The sequence below is a fragment of the Myotis lucifugus genome, unplaced genomic scaffold, assembly GCF_000147115.1.
Source record: "Myotis lucifugus unplaced genomic scaffold, Myoluc2.0 scaffold_84, whole genome shotgun sequence".
In the NCBI taxonomy this organism is placed as follows: Eukaryota; Metazoa; Chordata; class Mammalia; order Chiroptera; family Vespertilionidae; genus Myotis; species Myotis lucifugus.
Window position 1 is genome coordinate 3,912,417 of NW_005871132.1, and position 21,056 is coordinate 3,933,472.

The 21,056-nt window shown below is 43.4% G+C and overlaps 2 protein-coding genes across 2 annotated transcripts in view; one reads left to right on the forward strand and one right to left on the reverse strand.

Moving 5' to 3' along the window:
- The first annotated feature begins 3,318 nt into the window (after positions 1–3,318).
- FBXO40 (F-box protein 40) lies at positions 3,319–9,569 on the forward strand. Its single transcript, XM_023755781.1, has 3 exons — positions 3,319–3,345; positions 4,236–6,149; positions 8,672–9,569. Exons 1-3 carry the CDS (start codon positions 3,343–3,345, stop codon positions 8,885–8,887), a joined length of 2,133 nt encoding a protein of 710 aa, XP_023611549.1. The 5' UTR covers positions 3,319–3,342; the 3' UTR covers positions 8,888–9,569.
- Positions 9,570–13,208: 3,639 nt separating this feature from the next.
- HCLS1 (hematopoietic cell-specific Lyn substrate 1) overlaps positions 13,209–21,056 on the reverse strand; it is a 30,031-nt gene continuing 22,183 nt past the window's right edge. Inside the window, exons 7-14 of the mRNA XM_006090936.3 lie at positions 18,207–18,317; positions 17,266–17,321; positions 16,551–16,620; positions 16,071–16,282; positions 15,234–15,344; positions 14,203–14,476; positions 13,987–14,049; positions 13,209–13,785 (exon numbers count right to left, since the gene is read on the reverse strand). Coding sequence (XP_006090998.1) covers positions 13,649–13,785; positions 13,987–14,049; positions 14,203–14,476; positions 15,234–15,344; positions 16,071–16,282; positions 16,551–16,620; positions 17,266–17,321; positions 18,207–18,317 — 1,034 coding nt within the window. The 3' untranslated portion in view covers positions 13,209–13,648. The remainder of the gene's footprint in view (positions 13,786–13,986; positions 14,050–14,202; positions 14,477–15,233; positions 15,345–16,070; positions 16,283–16,550; positions 16,621–17,265; positions 17,322–18,206; positions 18,318–21,056) is intronic.

Sequence of the window (21,056 nt, forward strand, 5' to 3'; positions counted from 1 at the left end):
TTTATCAATTTAAATTTAAATAGCCACATGTGACTGGTGGCTACCATATTGAACAATGCAGATCTATAATTTAACAAACACTGATTCTAATGAGCAACAGTGTTTAACAACCACTTTAACAAGCAGTCCAGGTGACCCTTATGCTCACTTATTGGCACATAGTAGGTAATCAACAAATGTTTGTTGAATAAATGGATGCACAAATGAATACCTAAAAGAACCAGAATATAATTACCTTAAAATTTAAATCTGTCTTTTCTGAAAAAGTTGAGGGGAACTTTCCCAGATTAAAGAGACTAAAAACACTAATAAAATGTAATAAATTGACCTTAAAGGGATCCTGGTTCAAACATTTAAAAAATATATATATGACATTTTGGGGATATATATAAAAATATATATGACATTTTGGGGATATCTGGTGATGTTTAAAAATTATTTTGTTTTCTTAGGTAAAATTATGTTATTACAATTACAAAGGATGTCTTTATTATTAGAAAATATATGCTGAGATACTTAGGGATGATGTGAAATGATATCAGCAACTTATTTCCAAGAGCTTTGGCCAGAAATATGTGATTGTGTGTGTATGGAGAGAGAGAGAGGAAGCAAAACTGGCAAATGTTAACAATTATTGAATCTAGGTGGAGTATACTTGGGTGTTTATTGTATATACTAGAGGCTCAGTGCACAAAATTCATGCACTGGGTGGGCTTGGTTCTCCAGCCTGGCCTGTGCCCTCTCACAGTGCGGGAGCCCCACAATCGATCTCCCCAAAGAGGTAGGCCCCGCCCACCCATCCGGGGCTCCTTGATGGATTGCCCCAAAGAGGTAGGCCGGAGCTGGGGGTCCTGCCCCTGGCGTCGCCATGTGGCGCTGCCAGGACCTGCCTCCGTGCTGCGCATGCAGCATCAAGTCCCCACCCACCCGCATGTGCCTGCTGCGCACACAGCCTCCTGATAATGGATTGTTATGGTGTGAGGGCATGAGGGCATCACGGCATGAGGGCATGATGACCACATAGGCTTTTATTAGTATAGAGTCTTTCTGTATATTTGAAAAAACAATTTTAAAGTTGAAGGAAAATTCACCCACAATGAATTGGCAAATCCTAAAAAAATAAAAATTTTAAATACTGCATTTCTTCTGACTGTTATAGCATAGTAAGAAGTTAGGAAAATTCCAAGACAAGTGGAATAGGGAAACTAAGACAGATAGTTAAATAGCAGTTTGCAGCCACCAAGTAAATCCTGTCTTTCCTAAACCAAGGACACTTCAGAGTAAATGCTTTCTACTTCTCCTCCGCAATTAGAGGATAAATAGCTTAAATCACCCTACTCGGGGAGACAGAAACAGAAATTCAATTAAGTGCCATTTGCCAACCACACCCAAGGACAGACAAATTAAGAGAATAAATCTCATCCTGGCACATCAGCATAAAGCTGATGAATTTTCTATTGATCTTCCCCTAACACTTCTTCTAAACACCCAGCCTTTAAAACCCCTGAAAATGGAGGTCCCAGGGCACTCTCCCTCCAGGGAGCAAGCCCAGGCCATTCCCTTCCCCCCCCACACACACACAGGCATATATCCCTTAACCTCTAAGGAACCCCATGAGACTTGAAACCAAGGGAGCAATAGGCAGCAGCAGCTCATCCTGGTCTAACCCCCTGAACCTGTCTCGAAGGCCCCCTTTTCTTTGACTTCCCAGTGAGCCAAAGCAGCCCAGCCTGGGTTCCCTTGCTACTTCTTCTATGCCAGTGATGGCGAACCTATGTCACGCGTGTCAGAGGTGACACGCGAACTCATTTTTTTGGTTGATTTTTCTTTGTTAAATGGCATTTAAATATATAAAATAAATATCAAAAATATAAGTCTTTGTTTTACTATGGTTGCAAATATCAAAAAATTTCTATATGTGACATGGCACCAGAGTTAAGTTAGGGTTTTTCAAAAGGTTCGCCATCACTGTTCTATGTCCTTCCCAGTTTCACTGTCCTAGGTGTGTTTTTGCTGAGGCCAATAAATTCTTGCTTGTTTTTCTACATTTTGTCTCTTGATTGAAATCTTTCCTTCAAGAAGACAAGAACTGAGGTCTCCTCGTCTTGCAACTAACATGACTTTTGGGTGCTAACTCCTTCCCAGGCTGACACAGTACTGAAATTATGCTACTAATTCTCTAGGCCAGGTGTTGCAAAGTGGCAACCACAGATCTATGTAGGCTGCATACATGTTTTTCCTTGGTCCAAATAGAGGTTTTAAAAAAATTAGTTCCCAACATTTAAAATTTCAAGAATTTTTATCTTGACATATTATGTAATAAAATGTTTGTAACATAATAAAATATAAAATACTTACAATAGCAAACATGTATAGGTAACTTCCTATTGGACATGTACTATCCTAAGAGTTTCAGGTACTGTATTTAATTAATTTGTTCCTCACAATTGGTAGGTACTATTATTTTCGTCCCTTTACAGATGGGGAAACTGATGAATAAAGAGGTTAAGTAACTTTCCCAAAGTCTCATAGCTATGACTTCTAGTGCCAGGGTGAAATTCCATGCTATCTGCCTCGTAACCACTACACTATACCACCACTCAAAAATCTGCACCCCTCATTTCTCTGGGCAAATCAGAAGATCTGGAAACACATTCCCACCTGGGACCAACTGACAAGAGCCCAAAAGCTACATGCCCCTGAAGGCAGGGTAACTTCTGTTTGCCACAGTCCCCACTGCTTCTGGGGCCTTAGGGGTTTGGCTCTGCTCTAGCCACAGCACAGCTGAATACACCAGTGAGTGACACGTGACAGATATTTCACCCGTGCACTGCCCAGATTAAGCCAGATGTTAGGCAACCCTCTACGTAGACACGAAGCCCCAGTTTCATGAGAAGGCTAGTTACAAGTACCAGATGTGTGTATGTTCAGCAGGTTTGGATAGTGTCGAAGTGGAATGTCAGGATAATTGTTGGTAGGTAGTGGAAAAAAGTTACAAGAAGCATAAGTTACACACCGAATGGTTGGCAAGAAGGCCCCATCAGAGGGCAGTGTGGGTCAGTTGAAAAGAGCATAGATTAGGGTGGCCTGGGTTGGAACCTGATTCCATCACTTAGCTGCTAGACAACCTTGGACAAGCTATTTAACTTCTCTGGCTTCCATTTCCTTGACTATAAAATGGGGCAATGACCTTTGGGGTGGTGGAAGGAATTAAATTAGAGAGAGTATGTGAAGTCCCTTTGGCCCTTGTTAATATAGATAACCAAAATTCTTACTAATCATTCATATTTGTATTTTTATATTTTCCCCTAGAGTTACAAAGCAAGAAGAAATTCGGAAGCTATGGTAAGTATTAAGTTCTTCTTGGATCTTTACATATTAGGGGTCCAGGTCTGGCTTTATTTAGCCTGTAGCCTAAGCAGCTGGCATACTTGTCCTTATGGTTTGATAATCTTTATTGGCTTTTTGCCAAACCAGGGCTGCTAGAGCAGAACCTGGAAGAAATGGATATGGAGCAGGAGAAAAGCAGAGAGCTAAGAAAGATTTGTGAGCAAAGATTTTTAGTAAACCTTTAAAAATAAAAAAAGCAAAAAAACGCAGCAATAATGTAAGTGACTAACAATTTCTCCATTCAGTGTATTATTGAGTACCTACAATGGTCCAAGCCCAGTGACAGGTGCTAGAGATGCAGATGTAGACAACACCAGACATGGCCCTGTCCTCCCAGCATGTCCCCTGGTGGTAGCTGGTTAAATGAATGACAGCACTTTCATTCTGGAATCTACACTGCCATTATGAAGAAAGTTTGTAGAGAAGAATTAATAAAACAGCCTAGTCTCATGTTATAATAGCAAGTTAAAAATCAGGATGCAAAATTGCATTCACAGTATTAACTGTGTACTATAGATCACCCATAATCCACAACTTAAAAATAATAATTGTCAACATTGAACATCATTGCATTTAGCACTGGTTTTTTTCCTATTCTAAACACCTCTATTATATACATAAAATGAACATACGGAAAAGAGCGGTATAGTTATTATTTCTGGATTGTGGGATTATGAGTGATTTTTTTGCTTTTTTCTCTATGATGTTTTATACTTTCCAAGGTTCCTATAAGAAGCACGTATAAACAGAAAATAAGTCATTAAAAACACAGTCACAGTCACACATAGAGCTTCTCTCCCAGCAGTCATTTGTCTTCTCTTCCCCTTGGCCTTTGGTTTCTCCAGGGCAAGGCACGCAGGCCTCCACCAGGACAGCACAGGCATTGTGAGAGATGCTTCAACCGTCACTGCCACATTCCCGTGGAGCCCAATGTCTCCTGCATGATGATAAACTGCCACCTGTCCTGTGGTGCCACCTTCCACATGTGCAAAGAGGCAGAGCATGAGCTCCTCTGCCCTTTAGAGCAGGTTCCATGCCTCAACTCTGAATATGGCTGCCCCCTTTCCATGTCCCGCCACAAGCTGGCCAAGCACCTGCAGGTGTGTCCCGCCAGCGTGGTCTGCTGCTCCATGGAGTGGAACCGCTGGCCAAATGTGGACTCCGAAACACCCCTTCATAAGAACATCATGAAAGAGACCCCCAGTGAGGAGTGTTTGGACACAGCCCTGGCCCTCCAGGACCAGAAGGTCCTTTTCAGATCTTTGAAGATGGTAGAACTTTTCCCAGAAACTAGAGAGCCCACGGAGGAGGAACCTACTATGAATGGTGAAGCCAGCTGGGAAGAAATGGGAGGAGCAGTGGGTGGAGCAAATGCTGGTTTAGTGCCACATAGCTCCCAGTTGGCCACTAAAGAAGAGATGGCAGAACTGAGTCAAGAAGAACTCCAGGTGTTGGCCAAAACCAAAGAAGGGATGGACCTGGAAAAGTTTAGCAAGTGGGAAAATATTTTCAGCAAAGAGCATGCAGCCTTTGCTTTAACAAACTCATCAGCGAGCTGTGAGAACAAGAGCAGTAATGGCCCAGGGAAAGAACAGATTTCCATCACCAATAACATGATAGGAGAGGCCAGTGCCGAAGAGATAGAATCACAAGAGAACCAGAGACAGCAGGACTATCATGCAGCTATGGAAACAACAGGGCTTGCCCCTTGGCAGGATGGTGTTCTGGAGAGACTGAAATCGGCTGTGGATGCAAAGGACTATAATATGTATCTGGTGCACAATGGGAGGATGCTTATCCACTTTGGCCAGATGCCTGCTTGCACGCCTAAGGAGAAAGACTTTGTTTATGGCAACCTAGAGGCTCAGGAAGTGAAGACTGTATATACCTTCAAAGTTCCTGTGAGCTACTGTGGGAAGCGGGCTCGTGTTGGAGATGCCATGTTGAGTTGTAAGCCAAGTGAACACAAGGCAGTAGACACTTCAGACTTAGGGATCACTGTGGAGGACCTGCCCAAATCAGATCTCATCAAGACCACCCTCCTGTGTGCTTTGGAAAGAGAACTCAAAGGTCACGTCATCTCTGAATCCAGGAGCATTGACGGGCTATTCATGGATTTTGCTACCCAGACATACAATTTTGAGCCAGAACAGTTTTCCTCTGGAACAGTGCTGGCTGACCTCCTAACCACTGCCAACCCAGAGGGGCTCCATGTGGAACTCCACAGTGAGTGTGTGACCAGGAGACACAACAAGAGCAGCTCTGCCTTCACTTTCACCTGCAACAAATTCTTCAGGAGGGATGAATTCCCCCTGCATTTCAAGAATGTCCACACAGACATTCAGTCATGTCTCGATGGCTGGTTCCAGCATCGGTGCCCCCTCGCCTACTTGGGATGTACATTTATTCAAAACCATTTCCGTCCCCCAGGGCAAAAGGCAAAATTGATCTATAGTCAAGAGCTCAAGACCTTTGCCATCAAGCCGGAGGTTGCTTCAGAGCTGAATGAGGGAAGGAAGAACAACCATCTCTCAGGCCCTAGAGGGAAAGGCCAGAACTCTCTAACCAGCCTGCCCTTGGAGATTTTGCAATACATTGCTGGGTTCTTGGACAGCATCAGCCTGTCCCAGCTCTCCCAGGTGTCTGTGCTGATGAGGAATATCTGTGCCACTTTGTTACAAGAGAGAGGGATGGTCCTCCTGCAATGGAAGAAGAAGAAGTATTCCCATGGAGGCACCTCCTGGAGAGTCCACAAAGAGGCAAGTATACTACTCATTCATTCATTCAATAAATATTTAAGAGCCTTTTATGTGACAAACACTGTACTAGACACTGGGATTCTACTAAGTTACTGGGAATAAGACATAATTCCTGAGCTCAAGGTCAGTCCACCAGGGAAGACAGACTGATAAACATATTAATGGCAATACAAATGGCAGTGCCTGTTTATCTCTATGTATATGTCCTGGATATCTTCTGTGTGCTCACACGATCCATTCCCCAACCTTCTCCACCAAGATCTGCCTGCTCCCCATCCCCCCACAGGAGGCTTATCTCTATAGATTGCCTCAACTGGTTCCCTTGCATTTCAGCTTCCAGTTAGGTTAACCTAATGGGCGTGTATCAGCAGGAGACAGGCTGGAGGGAGGGAGAAGAGTGAGGTTGACATTTCTATTCTTCTGGCTTCCTCCCTGCATGCATTCTCCCTCCCTGACACTTCCTAGTGGAAATGTCTCTCCGCTGTAGGTGGTTATGTCAGATGGCTCTTTCCACACAATGACTCATTCTGGTCCAATGATGTCCCTTCTTCTTCCCTTTCAAGTCTGGGTACTGCACTATTTCTTGTGGCTTTCCTAAACCATGTCCACAATTTGTATATTATTTCTTTAAAAAATACCCTTCAAATGACCCCATTTGAATGTGCCATCTGTTTCCTGCCTGGACTCTGATTGACACAGTAGCCAACAAATTCCCCTCAGTCCCATGTCAACTATATTTTAAACAATGTATGCCTTTGTTAAGGCACTTTGAAGATAAATAATTTCTTAAATAATTTGCTCCATGACTTCTCCTAGTTCAAATGCTTATTGAAGTTTTCAAAAAAAAAAACCCCAAAAAACCTGCTGTATATATCAAATGTGTTCCTTTCCCCCCACCAGTCAGTTTATACTTGCTTAACTGTATTATAACTTCTATCACCTTACTTTCACTTCTTGTACCATACAGAAGTGAAACTCCTAGTTCATCGTATCCAAAATGACCTTAGCATACTTTCTCATGGTAAATATGTTGGAAATATGAGCCACAAATTTATGTGTCCATTGAGGTGAATAATTTCATAATTTCACAGTTGAGTTTCTTCCCAATATGTGGGTGTGTGCAAACTGGCATTGGGGAGTTAGAGTTGTTTACATCTATGTTTATTAAATATGTCTAAAACATTGTGTATATTTACTATTATTTATTCCCTGAGAAGTCTTCTTCAAAAAATTGAGATTCTTTCTTCCTATATACCCATGCCTACATACATGTGTTAAATAAACACTGACTGCCACTCAATTCGTGCTAGAAATAAGCACGAATGAGACTAAAGTCCTGCCCTTTGGGAATTGTATACTCTAGAATTGCCTACTATCTTCCTCTGTAAAATCAGATGCAAATAATTTAATTTACTTACTAGAAATCCAATTATTTTTTGGCCCATGTTTGTTCTCAATTAAATGATTACTGCCCATTCTTGGATATCATTTGGGGTAAACTAATTTCCTTGCAGAAAGAAAAAAAGAGAATTTAGTTGGAGCATCCTTTAACTCCAACTAAATTCTCTTTCTGGAGTTAAAATGGCTCTTTAAAGTAAAAGGGAAATTGTTCTAAGATTCTAGAAAGCACTTTTCTTACATAGGAACAATGGCAATAAACTGGGGGTGAAGTGGTCAGATTGAAATGGTACCAGGTTATGCCTACTCACGTAGCCAGATTTTAAAACTAGGGACTTTGACACCACGTTTTAGGTAGAAAGGCCAGAGGATGTTTGAGTACCAGACACCTAGATTTCTACTAAGATTTCTGTTCTAAGCTTTCTTATATGTTATAATACTTTTAGTTTCAAACACCAGAATACCAACTTAAAGTGACATAAACAATAAAGGGAATTCATTGGCCCCCAAATAACTAAAAAGTCCAAAGGGAATAGCTTCAGGTAAGGCTTGATCTAGCAGCTCAAGAAAATGCCCCCAAATGATGTTTTTCTTTCCTTTTTAAATCTCTACTTTCTTAATAATGGCTCCATTCTGAGACATAGGGTTCCCTTGGTGGCTCCTGGTGGCTGCTAGCAACTCCTAAAACTGCTGTTTCCCAGTTCAAGTGCAGAGGGGAAAAAAGAATCTGTTTCTTAATATCTAAAAAAAAAAAGTTCTGGAGTTGAGTCTCATTGAAACTAATTGTACTGATTTGAACTACCTGCCTATTCTGGAACTGGTGTGTGTGTGTGTGTGTGTGTGTGTGTGTGTGTGTGTGTGTTAGTGGTGATGGGGGTCAATATGCAGATTAATATTAGTCATTCCAGCACAACTGCATGACTGGCTAGGAAGATTATCAGTTGGAAGGAGGAACTAGGAATTGGGTGCTAGAGAAGAAACTAAGTGTCTGCAGCAGCCACTAACCACCCCCTGGAAGCTGAGACCAGGAAAAACAGAAAGGCATTTCCTTACATCCTTCAAATAAAGCTAGCCTGAGGGTACTGCCCCAATGTTCACTTTTGAGCTTCTGTCTTTCCCAACAGATCTGGCAATTCAGCAGCCTCTTCTCTAAGATCAACAGCTGGGAATTTAATGAAGTCACCTCCATGTCCGAGCACCTGAAGACATGTCCTTTCAATGTTGTAGAGCACAAGACTGACCCAATTCTTTTGACCAGCATGTGTCAGCCCCAGGAGCAGGCCCGAGAGAGCTTGGTCACCACCTTTAGAGCCAGACCACAAGGAAGACAAACCAACTAAAGATTCAGATACCATCATTCTTGAATTTCTCCTCGGAGTTACTGAAAGTAGGACAGAGCGTGGCTTGGGGAACTTCCCTCTGTAAACTGCATATAGGCTTATCTGGGTGTATTAGAACATGCATTGTCCTTCGAGGTCTAAGAATTCCCTAAGCCCTGCCTTGTACAATTGCTATAGTACCATATTGATGACTTACTTCCTTTCCTTTTTTATTTCTAAGATAAATCAGGTTGAAGAGAAAGTAGGTAACGAGGTCATTGAGGAAGATAAGCCCCATTTCTTAGAAATGAGAGAGCAATGAATTCCATAACCAGTGTAGGCCTGTGCTTTTATTGGGGATGGGAGGTCAGTTTATAAGCACGTTCAGATTTGTGGGGCAGGCAATACAGGGATGTGGACTACGGTGCTGGTCCTCCATGGTGAAGGGCTCACCGTTTGAAGATTCTGGGGCTGAGGTTGTCTTGACATTCAAGCCCAGGGCTGTTGTTAGTTGCCCCACTGCCCCTAAGCCAAGACAGTCCGAACACAGCCCTACAGAATAGAGACCTTGGCTGAGCACAGTCGCCTTGAAGAGACCACAAACCAAAGGATAAAAGGCAGAAATTAGGTCAGAGAGTTTGTTGTGCAGAATCTTGGCAACATATAAGAAAACCTTGAAAAATGAAGAGCCCATAAGACACAACATTCATGGAGAAAATTAGGGCAAAAAGCCTCAAGCCTACATCTAAACATTTTAATAATGACTTAAGAGTCAAGGTTCTTTTCTTCTGAAAAGATAGGTCCGGATTATGAAGAACATTGCATAGCCCAGCACCAGCACCCACTGCAGGTCCTGCGGCACCAGTCACCAGGTCCTAGACACCAACCTGAGTAACTCAGGGATCTTAGGAAGGAAGTCACGGAACAATAGTGGTTCCCTGTCATTGTTCCTACATATTATTGGTCGTCTTCAGGTGTCAAAAATGGGTGACACTGCTAGTTTTGGGTAACACACAGTGAAACTCATGAGAACAAAACTAAAAGAAAAATACACAATTGAAACTGACTTCCCCTAAAGCAGGGTTTCTGGGAACTGCTGACATTGTGCACTAAATAAATCTTTGTCATGAGGGACTGTCCTGTGTGTCATATGACATCTTCCAGCATCCTTAGCCTCTAGCCATAGTACACCCACAGCTGTAACAACCAAAACTGTCTCCAGACATTGTTAAATATCCTCTGAGTCACTCCTGGTTGACTAAAAGATGACATAAAAGATGACATACCAGTGGCAGTAAGTTAGGATCAGCTGTTTAGTACAGCAAATTCTTCTCTCACACATAGTTATCTACAACGGTGATGACTTCATCAACTCCGTATTTACTACGTAGGTTCTAGACCAGGGGTGGGCAAACTTTTTGACTCGAGGGCCACAATGGGTTCTTAAACTGGACCGGAGGGCCGGAACAAAAGCATGGATGGAGTGTTTGTGTGAACTAATATAAATTCAAAGTAAACATATTTTTGATATTTATTTTATATATTTAAATGCCATTTAACAAAGAAAAATCAACCAAAAAAATGAGTTCGCGTGACACCTCTGACACGAGTAAGCCATCATAGATAAGGTAATCTTCCTGGATGGAAGATGTCATAGGTTCGCCATCACTGTTCTAGACACATGGAGATATTAACTTGTGAATCGAATTAAGTGGAGCTGGTTTGTTTGGTGTGCCTGTATGCCCTGGGGTCATGTTCAAAAGCAGATTCCTTCAGCTCTCTCCCAGTGTAGCTGAAGCCAGGAAAGTTAAGCTATTTATCTTGTGTTTACATCCCTCTCACTGTAATTGGTGCCATTTTCTCAGTCCTAGCAGCCCTCAAACAAGTGAGAAAGAAGGGAAAGGAAGTCAGACACTGTGGGCAAGTAGAGAACAAAGAATTTAGCCAACAACAACAACAAAAATGAGGCTAGTTGATCTGGATGCTTGTTGTTGCCTGGATCTCTCTCTGAACATGGTCTGAAGCTGGTGTAGATGAAGTAGGTGGCACCTCTGAGAAGAGTCAAGAAGCATTTGAGCAAGTCCCAGAACAGAAGTATGCTCATCTTTTCATTAGAATATGCCACTTGGACCTATTCGGTTATGTAACTCATTCTTATGGTTTGGTTTATATTGCACATTTATATATAAGGCAACATTTTCTAAAAATACAGAGTGTGAGCTAAGATTTTATTTAGTGAAGATGAGTAACTTGAAACAACTAAACACTAAAGTGGGAGGGGGAGGAGAAGGAAGATTTCTTCAGTTATCAGTTCCATGTATTTTGGCTCAAGTCCTTATATGAAAAAAGAAAGCTCCTAAAGTCCATTCTGGGTCTTTCATTTTACTAGAAGAAAAGAAAGGGGAGCCAAGGGAGATACAAATTAGGGGCTACTGTTAGATGGGAGAGAAGTATAGAGAACGGAAGAGAGCAGAGGGCTTTCCCTTTGCAATCTGGGTGGGTGGGGGCAGGCAGGCTCAGGGAGCAATCAGGACAGTGCCACACTGCTCTGTGGGCTGCACAGTTTCTGTCATACTTTACTTTCCTTGTTGCTGCCTTCACAGCAATATTGAATCGATCAACATCGTCAAACACATTTTGTAAGATATCTAATTGTACATATTGCAGAAAAGCAGGATACCGCAGTATATGCACTGGTTTATACAAACAAGCACATTTTATGGTGAGAGGGCAGTTGGAGCAAAAGGAAAACCTTTTATGAGACTGAATTAGGCAGAAGATGATTTGGTTAGTGCGATAAGGCTGTATTGAGTAGCATGGGCAGCAAGCGTTATCTGACAGAGGCAAGACAGTTAGACATGGCTTCAGACTAAGAAGCACTGAGGGGAGTGGAAAGGGACAGTGTACCCAGGAATAGGAGCCTGTATGGAAGATGTCTATGAGGAGAGCCCTTGATGAGTATCACCACCAAGATAATCAGTTCAGAGTAGAAATCAGCCAAAGTGGAGGGAGAGGTCTGGAGAACTGAGGCAGTTCTGTAGAATTGTTGCTTTAATAGCACAGGGGTCTGGAAAAGAAGTTTCTGTCTTAAAATAAAGGGAAAAGTGAAAAAAGCAAGGAGGGACTTAGAGATGTAACCAGAAAACCACTGTAAAATTCTGATCTGTGTGTGATGGCAAATAAAACTGAAATGAAGAAGGGGGTTGTGTATATCTATGATGGCTTACCTTTGTGTACTGGAAATCCCAATGTCTCTATAAGCAGAAATAAAAGCTGCTTTGCACTCTGAAAGGCTAACTGGGTGAATCTTGTAAGGTAGGACTAGAGACAGATTTGTGATTCACTGGCATAGAAGTCATTGTGAAAACAAAGGAGTGTGTGTCTTAAAGAAAAGCTAGGGAATAAGCCTGAGGGACATAGTGCTCCCGGCATGTGGGCAGCTCACAGCTTTAGGAAGTCCTGGAGCATCTGGGGATCTCAGTCACTAATCCTAGCTGCCACTCTCTTCTTCATCTTTGAAAGTTGGGCCCAACTTCTGATACTGGTTACAGCACAGACTTCTATGTCTTACTAACAAGATTCCCTACACCAACCAAATCTCTGGCTTTGATTTAGATTTTGTTCTGATTTTGCCTCACATCTCCTATCTCTGGCCTTCAGGAGCACAATGGCCTGGGCTAGGATAAACCCACCATGCCCTGTCCTCATTCTCCTCATCCCCATCCTTTGCTAGTGATTTGCTTGTTGCCCATCACTGGCTGTCTAAATGTCTTCACTGTTTTTCATATCATATTCATCCATGAACCACACAGAAGCTTCATGAGTTTTTTCCCATCTACCCACTTACTTGGCCATCAATTTCAGTCATCCAGCTACAAAGAAATTGGAACTTTCTTGAGTAGAGGACACTGTCTCTGACTAAATCCTCTATCACTTTATTGAAGCCTGTGTTCCTTTAGCTTTTGTCTTTTTTTTGTTGCCAAATATCCCTTTTCCTCCTTCCTAATCTCTAATTTGTGCTGCTTCTTCAAGAATCTTCATCTCCTAGAAGAGGTTTGGCTCAGTGGATAGAGCGTCGGCCTGCGGACTGACAACTGCTGAAGCCAGTAGAAGTTCTACCTGGCCTCCTGTTCCCCACCTTACCACCATTCCCCAGGCTGATCTGTTAGGACTGGGTTTAAGTATAGCCTAAGGAAAAAGCTAGACATCAGGGCACAGGAGGATGGTCAGTGGTAGGAGGGAATCTTCTGGATATGCCTGAAGCGGGGAAGGAGAATTGGAGCCATGAGAGTCAAGGCCATTGAGAGATGCATAAAAAGTATTATGTACTTCAGCCTAGAGGTGAAACATAGTCCCACTTTATTTCCAATTTTAAGACTGAGCAGAGAAAAGGTATCTCTGCAGGGAAGGAAAATAAGCAAACAGCACAACCAGGTCAACCAGGCAGTCTAGACATACCTTCCTAGGTAAGCAAACCAGGAAGCTCAGAGCTCACAAAAGCAGAAGGCAGAGCTTGAGGTGTTAGAAGGAACACTCATGGGGAAGGAGGTGGGGCAACAAGATACACGTCTATGAGCTCACACAGGATAGAGAGGACACTGAAGGAGAGTTCACCTTCATGCTATCTCTGCCCCAAACCCTAATGGAGGAGGAGAGAGAAATCTATCTAGAACCTCAGGCAACTCATGACATCCTATTAGACACTTGCAGCAGATGGGAGGAAGTGGAGGCCGAGCCACTTTGATCATGGGAAGTCACAGTGCAGAATACAATCTGGGCCATTTACTGGAGAAGATTGACATAATTTGCAGGGAAGAGTCCAAAGTGACCGTGGCAACGTCCCCGCCACCAGCCCTCGTCCACCATCTCAATGTCGGTGATGATGTCATCTGGGTCAAAGGAAATCTCATCACTTCCCTCTGGAGAGGAAATTGACAGGATATTAGGATGGTTAAACAGGAATCTCTTTATCCCTATACCCACTCTAAACCTCAGGAAGAGAAATAGCCCTGGTCTTCTTGATGCCAAGTCTGGACACTTCTGTGACCCTCAGAATTCATCCCTCTCTCTTGTTTCAAGGACCTTCAGACACCAGACCCCTCAGGTCACTCCCAACTTACCTCCTTGGTAATCATACAGGGCTCTCGCTGAGATCCCAGCCCCAGCCGGACAGCCTGATGATCCTGCATTATCAGAAACATAAACATGGTCTCACCAACATGCAAAACAAATAGGTTCTTCTGGGTAATGGGGCAATGCTTCCTTTTACACCCCCCCCTCCCCCCGCCCCAAGACCTGACCAAATTCAGGAGCTGATTCTCCCTTCTACCACTCACCAGCCACGGAGGAGGGAAATGAGGCATCTTCAGGTTCCAGCACATCCTCATAGTCCCCTTCTAGTTCATCATCTTGCTCATTTCTGTCCATATGCGCAACATCCTCATAGTCATTCTCAGGCTCTGGCTCTGGCTCCAGCTCAGGCTCAGGCTCAGGCTCAGGCTCAGGCTCAGGCTCTGCTTCATATATAGGCTCTGCTTCATACACTGGCTCTTTCTCTACCTGGAGGCCTTCCAGAGTCCTGGGGGGCAAAGCTGGGGCCTCCTCATCATCCTGAGGACAGACAGTGTGGAACAGGGTAATTTGAATTCACCAGGAGCTGCCGCTCCAAAACCTTCCATTGGAGGACTGCTAAGACCACATCCATCACCATCCTACCACTTCTACCCTCTACCCTTGCTTCCATTTAACAGCCTCTCCTAGGATACACAGTCACTCATCCATTCTTCATTCCTCAACCTCCACATCTACCCACCCACTCAAAACAGATGATAGGAGGGGAATATAAAAGGTTTGAAGAAAGGGAAGTTGGAAGCAGATTCCTTGGAAGACCAAGAAAACGTTGAAGCAAAAGCATATTATTGGGAATACCACAGCTAGGGTGACCAGCTCTCTTTGTCTTCCCAGAACTGGGTTGTGTCCCAGAATGTAGGACTATAAATTTTTTTTTCTTCTTAAAAGAAGTGACTCTTTTAATTATCTATATATTGATTTCAGAGAGGAAGAAGAGGGAGTGAGAGATAGAAACATCAATAATGGGAGAGAAACATAGATTGGCTGGCTCCTGCATGCCCCCTACTGGAGATAGAGCCTGCAAACCAGGCATGTGCCCTGACTGAGAATCAAACAGTGACCTCCTGGTTCATAGGTCGACACTCAACCACAGAGCCACACCGGCTGGGCAGGACTATCAGTATTGAGATCAGGACAGTCTCAGACAAACCAGGATGGTTGGTCATACTCTATGGCCCATCTTCCTAGGACATGAGGAGATGGGGAAGGGACAGAGAATCATTGGGGCTCTGCTTACCTCTGGGGGTTCTTGCCTTGAGGGCAAGGAAGGCAATGGATGTCCCCTGCTGGTTCTCACAGGCTCAGGCTCAGGCTCTGGCGAAGAGCAACTCCCTGGTGGAGGCCAGACCTACGGAGAATGAAGCATCTCTCCAGTAAGCAAGCAAGCCTCCATTTTCTCTCTTATACTGACTTGCAACACCCCCTCCTACCTCTGCCAATCCAAATCCAACTCATCCATCAAGATGGGCTCCAATCTGTAGTGGTGGCTCTTTCCTCTCAGTTCCTGCAGCAATGATTGGCTATTACAGTGGTCGGCAAACTGAGGCTCGTGAGCCACATTCGGCTCTTTTGGCCCCTTGAGTGTGGCTCTTCCACAAAATACCACATGCGGGGGCACACATACAGTGCGATTGAAACTTCATGGCCCATGCGCAGAAGTCGGTATTTTGTGGAAGAGCCACACTCAAGGGGCCAAAGAGCCACATGTGGCTCGAGAGCCGCAGTTTGCCGACCACTGGGCTTACAGCTGGTGACCTGTCTTTCCGCAACCCAGGCATGTGCCCGGACCTGGAATCAAACCTGTGACCTCTCAGTTCATAGATCAATGCTCAACTGAGCTATGCCCGCCAGGTTTCTATTATACTGTGTAAATCTTGCCCATTTTTCTAACATTCTTGTATATATGAGGCCCAATAACAGAATGAAATTTTCCTGAAGGCAGGGACAGCACTTACATAGAATTTGCTTAACACAGGGGAAGCCTGTGCCTTATTTTCTACCAAAGATTTGGAACCTTTAGGCTCCTGTTTGGGCAGGGGTCCTGGATATGGATCCCAGAGCACCAAGCACTCACCTGTGAGGAGATTTTCTTGGGCAATGGGGCCGGCACCACTGGCTCTTCCACAGTGGTTGCTGGTGGCTGAGCCTCGTGGCTTATCTTTACCAGGGCCTTTCTCTCCTGTTGCTTCTTAGCTATCTGCTGTGCTTTTTCTTCTTCTTCTCTCTTCTTCTTCTCCTCAGCCATGGACTCAAATTTTGCCTTCAGTCCACGGGCACCACTAGAAGCTATAGACAGAGGCAAGAAGAATTAGGGCTCTCTTGGGTCGGGAAAGGGGATGGAAGTGTAGCATTTTAAGGAAAAAGAGACATCTGTCTCTATCCTCTTAATCTAATTTTTCTAGGAGAAAGAACCTGGGAATATGAGGATAGGGGCCAAGTGTCCCTCAGCTAATCTAGGTAGTTGAAGGCAAGGAGGAGGTAGTCTGGGGAGAAGAAAGAGTGAGAAAGGAGAAGCAGTTGAGGAGCATAGAGAAAGGGAATTGTTAACACTCACCAGCCTCTATGGGTGTCGTCTTCTTATAAGCTGTGGTTGGAGCCTCCATTTCATTGAAGCCAACAGCACTCTGCAGAAGAACAGTAGGTGTGTGTGGCGGGGGGCGGGGGGGAGTATGAGGGTGGTGGTGGTGGTAAGGAAGTGGTAGTTACTCAGAAAGCAATATTAGGGATTAAGGCCACTGTAGGACGTATCCTAACCATTTGATCCTCAACAGTTGGACAGGGTATTCTAATACTGTCGTTTTGTGGCAGAGAAAAGGGGAAAGAAGTTCTAAACTGGTGGGCTCAGCTCCCTTTTTTAATGTGCAGTGTACCTAGAATCCCACATCTCCAAATCCAGTTGCATGGAATGCAGCAAGGCCCTGGGTAATGCATGAAGAGGAACTGGTGCAGGGGAGATCAGTGCCATGGAGTGGGAAAAGACTGCAGATTGGGATAAAGAATGCCAAGCAATCAATGAAACTTTAAACATCATCTTTATCTGTCTCTTTGCCTCTCTCTGGCTCCCTTCCCTCTCCTCAGTTAAAGCTCAGGCTTCAGAAGACATGCTCATTAGGTGCTGAGGGCAGTCCGTGGGGAGTGCAGGACACCAGGAGGACAGCCCAGTACACCTAGCTTTTTCTACCTTTTTTCCAGCTTTGCTTCTCTTCTCCATGCATGTCCAGGGCAGTTTGGGAAACTATTCTCAAGACATTGGTACTCTGGTACTTTACCTTATCCACTCGGTCCTTCTGGATTCCATACTGACCACCAAAGCCCTTGGCATAATCTGCAGGACAGAAAGGTCTAAGAGTCATACAGGAGTTAAAATGCTGGACATGGGTGCGAAGAGGGATCAGGGGGAAGAAAGACCAGAAGACAGAGAGGAGGATGAGGAAGTATGAGAATCAGAGGAGAGAGAGAGGCGAAGACGGGAAGAGCAGCAAAAGGATTGGAAGAAGAAACTTAGAAGAGAATGGAGAAGAGAAAGCTGAGAATTGGAAAACATAAAAAGAAAAGGGGGAGATGATAAGGAAGAAACAGAAGAAAATAAGGACAGCCCTCCAGCCATCCCCTATGCATCTCAGAGAGGAAGGAGACCTCTCTATCCTCTGTGAGGCAGAGGGGCCGGTAGGAATCATAGGCAAATCACACTCCTATCATCACCATCCTGTCTGTCTTCATCCTTTTCTCAGCGGTCCCTTCTCCTAAGCCTCCCTTTTCTGTCCTGCCCCTAATCTTACAGTTTCGCTCTCCACCACTTTTGGTTTACCTCCATGACCCTCACACACATACACATTGTTTTTCACCCACCACCTCCACTGCACATCTGCCCCTCTATATTCTGGGTCCTCTGTGTCAGCTTCCAGAAAGGAAAGATGGTCCAGCAGGTGTGGCTCAGTGGTTGAGCATCAACTCATGCACCAAGAGGTCACCAGTTCAATTCTCAGTCAGGGCACATGCCCAGGTTCCAGGTTTGATCTTTAGTAGGGGTGTGCAGGAGACAGCTGATCAATGTCGATGTTTCTACCTCATAGATGTTTCTATTTCTCTCCCTCTCCCCCTTCCTCTCTCTCTAAAATCAATAAAAACATTAAAAATAAATAAGAACAGAGAGGAAGGGCTAAGGCTCTATGGTACTCTGTGACCTCCCTCCTCTCCAGTTCCGACTTACCTCTCTGGGATTCGTGTTTCTCTGTTTCTCCTTTGTAGTCATATCCCAGGGCTGCCTTGTCCCGTTTATCCTTTTCTACTCCATAACGGCCACCAAAGCCATGAGAGTAATCTGCGATGGAAGGAGCAGTGATAAGAGCCCACTCTCAGCCCACAGGAAAGAGCCATTGAAGAGAAAAGTCAAGAAGAATGGGTGACTGGGGTCTGGGAAGAGAGCAAGGCTCAAATATAGATGAATTAAAGAGAAACAGTGTTCTAAGCCATCTTTTGTTCACTGTTTTTATCTTCTCTCTCTTACTTCCCTGCCAAGATGAGATGATCATTTCAATTTTCTCCCCTCTTCAAGGAAGGGAAAAGTACAAAGAGTATAAGGAGAAGCTTAGGGGGGCGGGGGATGGGGAAGGCATATCTACATGAAATGTCTGCCTTTTCCTATTTCCATAAAAAATTTAGAAATGTCAGCTAAAATATAACAATTTTTGTTGTTGTTGTTAATAGTGAAGCTAAAAAAAATTCCTGGCTACAAAAACAAATAGATAAATCAAAGCAGTAGATTGAGGGTACTTATGAGCTGATGGCACAGAAAACTCAAGGGTGTTTTAAGTCCCAAACTTATTGCTTAGGTTTAGAATCTAGGATCTGAGGGTCTGATTTCTAGAAATAAACAGAGGGCTGACGAGCAGGAAATGAATCTCTGCCCACTGCTATAAAAGAGTTTTAAAAAAATTCAATTCACTTGTCCAGGGAAATGGTGAGGGGGCTTGTAGTTTATTCAGCAACAAACTATAGGGGGGAAATTTACCTGAGAGACTTGGAAACTACAGTCTCACACCTGAGTGTACGGAACACAAATATCTAATTGTACACTGCTTATATGTGAATTCTAAGCTGAGAAATTAATTTAAATACTTATCTAAGAGAATATATACCACAGAAAGAGTAAGCATCAGAAAGATGTCACGAATATTAGGCAAGCAAAGTCGACCTCAAGACAAAATGCATTATAAGAGATAAGAGAGACAATATATATATATATATATATAAGCGTAAGCAACCAAATGACCAAATGACTGAGTGACGTGCACTGGCCAACAGGGGACAGAAACTCAACGCACAGGATTGGGCTCCCTCCTGTCTGGATCAGGTCTGTGGCGATCAGGCTGAAACTGGCTATAAGACATCCCCTGAGGGTTCCCGATTGAGAGAGGGCACAGGCCAGGATGAGGGACTCCACCGGTGCACGAATCTGTGTACTGGGCCTCTAGTCCTATATAATAAAAGCCTAATATGCTAAGTGTTCGACTGTTCGTTTGACCATTTGACTAGTCGCTATTACGCATACTGACCACCAGGGAGCAGATGCTCTGACCCATTGGTTAGCTTGCTGCTGGGGTCCAGCTGATGAGGACTGGGCGAGATGGGCCAGACACACCCTGGACCCATCCCACGGTCCCTCCTTGGCCCCAATTGTGCACCGGTGGGATCCCTCAGCCTGGCCTGCACCCTCTCACAACCCAGGACCCCTTGGGGGATGTCAGAGAGCCAGTTTCGGCCTGATCCATGCAGGGCAGGCTGAGGGACCCCACTGGTGCACGAATCCGTGCACTGGGCCTCTAGTACAATAATAAGAAAATAATTCATCATTCATCAGGAATATGAATGCTGGCATAATCTTATTAACAGAATCAAAATTCATGAAGCAAAAACTGACAAGCAGAAAGAAAAAGAGACAAATTCTATCATAGTTGAAAATGTTAACACCTTTCTCTCATGAATTGACAGAAATTTAGACAAAAGAATCTAAAATTATAGGTCTAAATTACATTATCAACAAGACCCAGTTGACAATTACAGAACACTATAGATCCAAACTGCAAAATATACATTTTTTAATGTACATTGGTACACTCACCTAGATCATATGCTGATCCATAAGTTTTTAATACATTCAAAAGACTGAAATAGTAGATGCCATATTCTCTGATCACAATAGAATTAAATTAATAATAAAATTATCTAGAAAATTCCCCCCAATACTTGAAACATGAAGAGTCTTCTTTGACTCTTGGGTCAATGAAAAAATCATAAAGAAAATGAGTGAAAATTTAAACACACATGACATTGTGAAATGCAGCAAAAGCAGTATTTAGAGAGAAATATATAGTTTCAAGTGCACATACAGGAAATAAAGGCTTAAAAATCAATTACCTGAGTCTATTCCTTTAGAAGCTAGAAAAGGAACAAACTAAACTCACTTTAAATTGAAGAAAAAATAGATAAAAGCAGAAATCAATGCAATTTTAAAGACAAGTGAACAATAAAGAAAATGAGAAAAGTTGAACATTAGTTCTTTGCAAACAAGCAAAGACTCATAGACACAGACAAGAGGGAAAGGGGGTGGGAGTAGTAAAGGGGGTCAAATACATGGTGACAGAAGATGACTTGCCTTTGGGTGATGGGCACACAATGTAATATACAGATCATGAACCATAGAAATGTACACTTGGAACCTACATAATCTTATTAACTAATGTCATGCCAATAAATTTAATAAAAATACTTTTTGAGCCGAAACCGGTTTGGCTCAGTGGATAGAGCGTCGGCATGTGGACTGAAAGGTCCCAGGTTTGATTCCGGTCAAGGGCATGTACCTGGGTTGCGGGCACATCCCCAATAGGAGATGTGCAGGAGGCAGCTGATCGATGTTTCTCTCTCATCGATGTTTCTAACTCTCTATCTCTCTCCCTTCTTCTCTGTAAAAAATCAATAAAATATATTTTTAAAAAAATATTTTTTGAAAAGTTAGTTTTTTGAAAAGAAACTGATAAACTTATAGCAAGAATAATCAATT

What these genes read in the sequence shown, in the direction of transcription:
- FBXO40 (XM_023755781.1), top strand. An exon ending in CCTGGAGAGTCCACAAAGAG is followed by an intron (nt 6,150 to 8,671) that starts GCAAGTATACTA and finishes CTTTCCCAACAG; the next exon opens with ATCTGGCAATTCAGCAGCCT.